The sequence below is a fragment of the Orycteropus afer genome, unplaced genomic scaffold, assembly GCF_000298275.1.
Source record: "Orycteropus afer afer isolate SDZICR_OR568_19922 unplaced genomic scaffold, OryAfe1.0 scaffold00157, whole genome shotgun sequence".
Taxonomy (NCBI): Eukaryota; Metazoa; Chordata; class Mammalia; order Tubulidentata; family Orycteropodidae; genus Orycteropus; species Orycteropus afer.
In genome coordinates this window covers 2,207,977-2,216,690 of record NW_006921744.1, presented here as the reverse complement: position 1 = coordinate 2,216,690, position 8,714 = coordinate 2,207,977, and the positions used below count along the sequence as shown (strand labels likewise).

The 8,714-nt window shown below is 43.1% G+C and overlaps 1 protein-coding gene across 1 annotated transcript; it reads left to right on the top strand.

Moving 5' to 3' along the window:
- Window positions 1-586: 586 nt before the first annotated feature.
- CYSLTR2 (cysteinyl leukotriene receptor 2) lies at window positions 587-5,447 on the top strand. The gene is made up of 2 exons (XM_007946357.2): window positions 587-1,623; window positions 5,378-5,447. The coding sequence occupies exons 1-2, from the start codon at window positions 587-589 to the stop codon at window positions 5,445-5,447; spliced, it is 1,107 nt and encodes a 368-aa protein (XP_007944548.2).
- Window positions 5,448-8,714: the final 3,267 nt, after the last annotated feature.

Sequence of the window (8,714 nt, the reverse complement as noted above, 5' to 3'; positions counted from 1 at the left end):
GGCTATTGTAAACAGTGCTGCGATGAACATGGGTGTGCATATATCTGTTCTTGTCATGGCTCTCACTTCTTTAGAGTATATACCTAGTAATGGAATGGCTGGGTCAAATGGTATTTCATATGAGAATGTCTTGATTTCTTCTTCATAACTGAACGATATTTTCACTGGATATAGGACTCTATTTTGATAGTTCTTTTCTTTCAACACTTGAAAAATGGTGTGCCACTTTCCTCTGGCTTCCATAATTTCTGAGGAGACATCCAGTGTCTGTTAGATTTTAGGTTGCAGTGTCACATGAGGAGGTATTCATGTCAAACGTTTCCTAAATTTGAAGTATCAACTTCTGCCAAATAAACTAATATTTATTTATTATAGTTATCAAAGAATAACTATATTGTTTAAATTAGGAAATTTTTCATATAATATATTGCAGCATATAGTAAAGACATAGCCATTATTTTCAAACTCAAATTTCAAAGAAAAACTAGTGCTTCTTCCTATCTTATTAAAGCCTGGAAAAATGTGCATGGAAGGAGAACAGCAATGTACAAAATAACTTTTTGTGTCTGTTTCTTTTTAACTCAGCATGGACAGAAAACTTATGTCCTTGCCTCTACCTACCGCCAAAGCAGAAATGGACCAAAATGTCAACTTCAGCAACTGCAACAACAACAGCACCTGTGCGATTGAAAACTTCAAGAGAGAATTTTATCCCATCGCATACCTGATAATCTTTGTCTGGGGAGCATTGGGAAATGGCTTATCCATATTTGTTTTCCTGCAGCCTTATAAGAAGTCTACATCTGTGAATGTTTTCATGTTAAACCTGGCCATTTCTGATCTCCTGTTTGTGACCACACTGCCATTCAGGGTAGACTATTACCTCAGAAGTTCCCACTGGATATTTGGGGACCTGGCCTGCAGGTTCATGTCCTACTCTATGTATGTCAACATGTACACCAGCATTTATTTCCTGACCGTGCTAAGTGTTGTGCGTTTCCTGGCAACCGTTCACCCCTTCCGGCTCCTCCATGCCACCAGCATCAGGAATGCCTGGATCCTCTGTGGAATCATATGGATTTTTATCATGGCTTCCTCAACAATGCTTCTGAACAGTGGGTCTGAGCAGAAGAACAATGTCATTTCATGCTTAGAGCTGAATCCCAATAAAATTGTTAAGCTGCAGATCATGAACCACATTGCCTTGGTGGTGGGCTTCTTCCTGCCGTTCTGTACTCTCAGCATCTGTTACCTGCTGATCATTCGAACTCTGCTAAAGGTAGAGGTCCCAGAATCAGGGCTGCGAGTTTCTCACAGGAAGGCCCTGACCACCATCATCATGACCTTGGTCATCTTCCTCCTGTGTTTCCTGCCCTATCACGTACTGAGAACCCTCCATCTGGTTATGTGGGGTAGGCACACAGCCTCACTGCATAAAGGTGTGGTCATCACACTGACCTTGGCAGCAGCCAATACCTGCCTCAACCCTTTGCTCTATTACTTTGCTGGAGAGAATTTTAAGGACAGACTAAAGGCCACCCTCAGAAAAGGTCATCCACATATGACAAAGACCAAATGCAGATTTCCTGTTTGTGTGTGGTTGGAAAAGGAAGCAACAAGAGTGTAAGAGGTCATTAGGTGAGGCCTGTTCTTGAATACTGGTGTTCACTTTCAGTCATACATAGCCTCCAAGTGACCTTGCATCTAATTAACCATGATTTTTTTGTTACTAAGATCTACTTCAAAAGTTTCACTAGTTGTATTTTCTTTTTTTTTTTGCATTGTTATTATTTATAGAAAACAAATGGCAAAAAATAATAACAGATTTCCAAAGCAGAAACACCTACCCCTCCCAAAATTACCCATGTCCATTTTTATGTCCTTGGCAGAAATGCCCTGGTTCAGGTCAATGCCATCTTCATGTCATTACTGCCTTCAGCTATCGCTTGCTGCTGGGGGGCAGGGAGTAGGCGTGGACCTGAACAGCTTCCAAGGCTTCTACTGCCACTAGGCCTCACTGGCTTTGCTGCCAGCTCCAGCCATGCTACTCAGGCCTACAGGGCTTTCTTGCTGTCCCGCTACCCGGGCCCCTGCTGCCCTGAGGAAGAGAAGTACAACCCCTCCACTTGGCAGACTCAGGCCTCTGCCCTGCACAGGCATGTATTACAGCTCTTCTATCTCCCTTGGGAAGCCTAGTGCCCCAAGACAATCAGCTCTCATTCCATGTGCCAGCAAACCCATTGAGGCTGTCTTTCCCTGTCTTGTGCAGTCTTCAGTGTCTCATACCATCTTATTTTAGGTCTAGGAGGTTCTCAGTTCAGGGAAAACAAGTCATTGGTCCAAAGGACATACTTCACTCCAGATTCCCCCAACCTCTGTGACTGGCCCTTGTATAAGCCTGTTTCTTATCAATTTCAAGTCATGGATTGACCAATCTCCTTGGTAGAACACAAGTTACCCAATTTGTATAGTAAAGTGACCAATCTGCTCAGTGTACCATAAGTTGCTCAATTTGCACAGTCCCAAATAATCTTGTGAATGTTACAAGACCATGACTAGAAAGGTTATATAAAAGTGCTTCAGGCACCACAGTGGTGTTGCCAACACCATTAGCTGTATTTTCAGTGGCTGAATCTAAATGAGGAATGTAGGAAGAAATAGTCTGCATTAAAGTCTTACATTCTGAAATGTCAGATTGGAAAAAAAAATTGCTGAGTCCAGTGGATGCTGGCTTACATCAGCTAGTGCCTAAGGCATTTGACTGCTAACCAGAAGTCTGGCAGTGCAAACCCACCAGCCACTCTTCAGTAGGAAGATGGGGCAATCTACTTCCATAGTGATAATGCCTCAGAAACCCAAGGCGGGGTTGCTATGAGTCAATCTGATTCCATGGCTGTGAATTTGGTTTGATTTGCTTTAACCTATCAGTGATCCTAGATTCTTAACTCTAAGACAGCCCCAACTTCCCCTGATTCTCCAGCTCTCCCTCCTACTTCAATTCTCTGAGATATACCCAATTAACAGTGCTGCTGGAGGACCCAGGGCAGGCAAGAACTGTAAACTAAGAATTCAGGGGAAAGATTTTGACTCTGAATGGGAAGACTGCCTGGTCACAGAACAGAGTAATGGCCCCAGTCGAAGACAGTGAGAGAAAAAGGGTTCAGGCGAGAGAGAGCTGATAAGTAGAGGGAAGAATGAATTTCATTTTACATTGGGGGAAGGGCTCTAGCACAATGAAGGCAAGAATATTCTCTTCGTCTTTTTCTTGCCAAGGGATTAGAAAGGACAGGAAGAATAGGAAGTGGACCTGGGGCATTACTCTAGGAAACAGAAGACATGTAGGATATGAGAGAGGAGAGAGGATATGGAAGCATACCTCAATTTCACTCCTGAAATGTTCAGAGTTGGGTTGACATCACTGCAGTCCTCACTCTTGTCAGTTCATTTGCAGGAATAGGGGCCAGAATAAAGGTGACAGCTCTGAGGGTTTGGATTGGGCAATCAGGAAGATGGTGAGGTGGAGGGAAAGTTACAAAGGTTGTTGTACCCTTGAAATTCAGTTAATCTTTAGAGGAACACAGGTAGGATGGTGCTGCTTTCCCTTTGAGAGAGTGTACAAAAGCACAGGGTAGTGGGAAAGGCTCCCTCTCTCCACTGAAACCAACAACTACTAACTACTGTTGTAGCCTTTGTTGTACTGTATTGCCAACAACTGAGTGCCCCCTCCATGCTGGGTAGACTGTGCCAGGCTCTTTACATTCATTAATCTCATTTAACCCTCACGCCAAAGCCCAGCATTTCCATTTTACAGAAAAGGCAAGTGAAGCTCAGAGAAATTAGGAAATGGGTTCAAGTTCACACAGCTAGTAAGAATTTTAAAATGCACAGCATGGCAGTGCTGGTTGGGTATTCTCCTTATGGTCCATCTCTGGAAACCTCCAGGAAGATTGATTTCCCCACCCTCACCGGGCACCTGCCCCACCCCCCATAGAAATTTTCTCTCTAGAGTTGTTGACTCCAGCCACAGTGGAAGGTGGGAAGGAGGTGCTGTTATGAAGTTAAAAAAAACCAAAGGCCAGTTGCTGTTGCTTAGACTCCAATCAACAGCAGTCCGACGTATGTCAGAGCAGAACCATGCTCCATAATGTTTGCAATGACTGATCTCCAGGCCTTTCTTCCAAGGCACCTTTGTGTGGACTTGACTCTGCAAACTTTTGGTTTCTAGTCAAGCATGTTATAATGCTAGGGAAGGATTAAGTGGAAGTGTTTACATTAAACAAGAACCCCAATGCCCTTCTCTCATGCAGCAACCCAAATTTTGACAGGCGTATTTACAGCCTGCCCAGGAATCTACAGGATCCTCCCGTGAGGAAACCATCTAATTCAAGAAAAAACGATTGACCGATATAGACAGTTGGGGATCACCCAACACAATTGGCCTGCCCTTTTACCTGTCTTACAATGAAGCCCACAATGGGACTCACTCCTTCCACTCACTGAGAGCATCTAACCTTTTAGAGCCTCATTTGTAATTATGACAAGTGATCACCATACATTTTGGAAAAGGTTCTAATATGAATTGTTGTTGTTGTTAGGTCATAGCGACCCTATACACAACAGAACGAAACACTACCCTGTCCTGTGTCAGCCTCACAATCTTTGCGCATCGTTGCAGCCACTGTGTCAATTCATCTCATTGAGGGCCTGTTGTAGTTAAGTTTGTGTGTCAACTTGGCTAGGCCTGGTTGAGTGGCTGGGCAACTGAATGTAGTTATTCCCCATAGTGAGACTGCTATAACTCCATGGTGGAATGTATTGGAGTAGTTGAATAGCTGCTTTGGGTATGTGGTCTGCTTCCCATATATAAGAAACAGCTTTGGGAGTGGTCTCTAGCTCATGGCATGCTTGGACCCTGCATGTAGCTGTGTCATGGTTCAGTAGGCTGCCATTCTCTGCTGACCTGGGGACTTACAATGAACTTGAATTAATGGCCTGCCATGTGGTTTGGTAATATCAAGACAGTGCCATTTTATATGTCAACCTTGGGCCTGTTAGCCTCAGCAGCTACTAGCTGCCTGAGTGAAGAGATGTCTCTAGCTTCAGTGGTCTGGGAGCAAGAGGCAGAGCTGAAACCCAAGGTCAAGGGGCTTTCACCCAGCCCCTAGAGCCTGGCACTTTGAACTCAGACTTCTAGCCTCCCGCACTGTAAGAAAAAAAAAAACTTCTGTTTGTTAAGGCCATCCCATTTGTGGTATATTCTTATCAGAGCAGCACTAGGTAACCAGAAGAGGGCCTTAACAAATTCATGAGGATAATTAGAGATATTTTCAGATATGAAAGCTCACAACATTTTTATCTCCTTTGTACTTCTTATCAGGAAGCTACTGGAGAATGTGCCCCTCCAAAATAAGAGATTAAACCAAGACAGAGGGAAACATGGCATCTAAGAACAGAGGAATCCAACACATGAGAAAACTGAAGAGAATTCCCAGGATATTGATGTGCGGCAGGCCTAGAGAACAACTTGTCCATATTGGAGTGGGAATCTCAGAGAACTTCAGAAGATGTCACCAAGACAAACCAACAATTTGCTTTGCACACATTGAAAGGGATGTATATTTCCCTTGGAGAACTTGGGATAATGTGGTAGTTAAGTTTGTATATTAGCTTGGCTGGGCCTGGTTAAGTGGCTAGGCAGCTGGATGTAGTTATTCCCCATAGTGAGATTGGTAATTAACTCCATGGTGGAATCTTCTGGAGCAGCCGGGTAGCTGCTTTAAGGATGTGGTCTGCTTCCAGTACATAAGAAGCAACTTTGAGGAAGGTCTCCAGCTTTTTGGCACACTTGAACCCTATATGTGGCCAAGTCATTGTTCAGCAGCCTGCCATGCCCTGCTGATCTTGGGACTTCTTCTGGACTTGAATTAGTGGCCTGTCGTGTAGTTTGGTAACACTGGGACTGTGGCTTAGTACTTGTCGACCTTGGGTTTGTCAGCCTCAGCAGCCAGCAGCTGTCTGAATGAAAAAAAGTCACCAGCTTCAGTGAGTGGGGAGCAGGAGGCAGAGCTGAAGCTGCAGGTTGAGGGGCTTTCACCCAGCCCCTAGAGCCCAGCACTTTGAACTTAGACTTAAAGCCTCCAAACTGTAAGAGAATAAACTCCTGTTTGTTAAAGCCATCCCATTTGTGGTACATTCCTTGCAGAGCAGCACGAGATAACAAAAACAGATGAATTAGTGATAAATACAAAGACAGTTAAGCAAATGAAAAGACAATGAATTATTAAATGCTGGGGAGAAATAAACTATTGTATAAGAAATTAAATGTAACCATAGTACACTACATGGCTCAGCTGTAAATAATATTTACATAGAAAATAATGTAAACTGTAAAATACTGTGATTAACTTCTTTCAGGGAATGAGGGGATAGGAAGTGTGTGTGTGTGAATGTGTGTGTAAAAGGTATAAGAACCCTAGGGTACCATCTTCCACCACAGAAAATACATAATAACTAATATTGGAAAAATGATAAAAAATTGTATAAGCATGTTATTTGGCAATTAAAAAACCCAAATACCAGAAGAAACAGCTAAAAGAATTTACAAGAATTGTCTCTGGAGGAAAGTTGAGAGTGGGGGAATAGGGAGGGACTTATCTTTCCATTTTAAGAATTATTTAACTGTCTAACTTGTGAATATGTACTGCTGACATAAAAATAAAAATAAAAATTCAATTTTAAAACTGAAATTAATTCTGAGTTATTAAGAAGAAGAAAAGAAAGGCCACCAGAAATGGAGCCTGAAAGCCTAGAGGAGAAAGAAAAACCAGAAAGAATTAGGCTTGGATTTGGCCCCTTGAGGGAAGTCTACCTTGCTCTGCTCTGGGAGGCAGTCACCTCTTGTGGTGAGAGGAGTCACTTCCTGGGGTCAGAGATGGCTTCGTATGTCAGTTGAGATATTTTCAGTTGCAAGTAACAGAAACTGCAACTCCAAAGACTTAAGCATCAAAGGGTTTGTCTACCTCATGCAATTGAAACATACGGAAGGAAGTTGGACTGCAGGCCCTGTTTAGCCAGGGCTCCTGTGAGGCCTTCCTCTCTGTGTGTTGGCTTGGGCCTTTGACTCCATTCCCTTATGGTAACAAGCTGACATGAAGAGCCTGAGGCTACATGCTTCCTTACTTATATCCAGGAGAAGAAAGAGAGCATCTCCTACCTAAAACCTCTAAAGTCCTGGTTTTTATTTTAATTGGACCTAATCAGTTCACAAACCACTCCTAAACTAAGCCAAGAACAAATGGCTTATGCTGAATGAAAACTATCACAGCCCATGCCTGAAGTGGGGGATGGGTTTAGCCCTACTGAAGGCCCACTAACTGGGAGAGAGGTGAAATGAGACTTGCAGAGGCCCCCTACAATCCACCCCAAGTGAGGTGGGGAAAGATGTGCTAGGCACTCAGGGATCCATGCTGGGTGCCTGAACAACATGCCCAGCAGCTCAGAGAGTGGGACTCTAAATTATAAGGTTATATTGTCAAGGCACTTGACTGCTCACCAGAAGGCTGGCGGTTCAAACCCACCAGCCACTCCTCGGAAGGAAGGTTGGGCAATCCTACTTCCGTAGTGATACTGCCTCGGAAACCCAAGGAGGGGTCGCTATGAATAGGGGCCAACTCGACAGCAAACAACAACAACATTGTCAAGTCATAGGGACATGAAAATGGCAATTAGAAATCTCAACAACATTCCAAGGAAAGCTGGTAGCATAGCTCAGCTAAAGCCAAGGTCTTTTAGGTTGTGTTTGGAGGAGTTGTGAGATGGATTCTGCCAAAGATTTGTGTTATCATTATGTCCCTCAGAAAGATATGTTGAAGTCCTAACCCTTGTTCCTGTAATTGTGACCTGTATGAGAGCCTAAAATCAGAGGTCATTTGAGTGTGGAGAACAGTCTGAAAGCAGAGCCTTAACTCAATCTTAAAGTATTGACATAAATACATCTAGAATCCATGTTCAATTTTAAAGTTGCCTTTGCTAACAGTGTTCCTCAGACCTTTGTGTTCACCCAACCATATACCCTAAAGATGATATTCCTTTTGCCTGAGGTGTGACACGTGCAGAATATCACAGTCTATTCCCAGAGGGTCTTTCCTCGATGGTCAAAGAGATGCAAGATGCCATAGCTTATGCCCGAGGGGTCTTGATGCACAACATTGTCGATAAATCGTTACAGTGGACCCTCAGAAACAGACATGATTGAGAAAGCAATTTTAATAGCAGATTTCCCCTCCCCCCCAAAAAAAAATTGTCCTGCCGTTTTCTTGTGACTATGACTTTGTTACTACCACTCAGTGACCTTGTGACTACTCCTGTAACTTTTTAACTTACAATTATGTATTTATCTCGATCACGGTCCTTTCGCCACTTCTGTAGACCCACCTGCAACAGTGATGAACTGACCTGCCATTAATCGTGATCTTGTGATGATTTTCCTTGTCTTCTGTAATATTTAATGAACATCATGACTATGATTCAATGAATTCCATCAGCTTCTGTACTGGGTACATGCCGATGGTCTCCCTCATTCTACTCTTTGTTTTTGTCTTTGTACAGTTTAAGGCTTAATAAAATGTTCTCTGTAAAACATTTTTGAATCTGCAGTCTTTTTTTCTAGCACAGACCTTATTTGGGGCAATAATAGGGAGGTTTTTTTTTTTTTT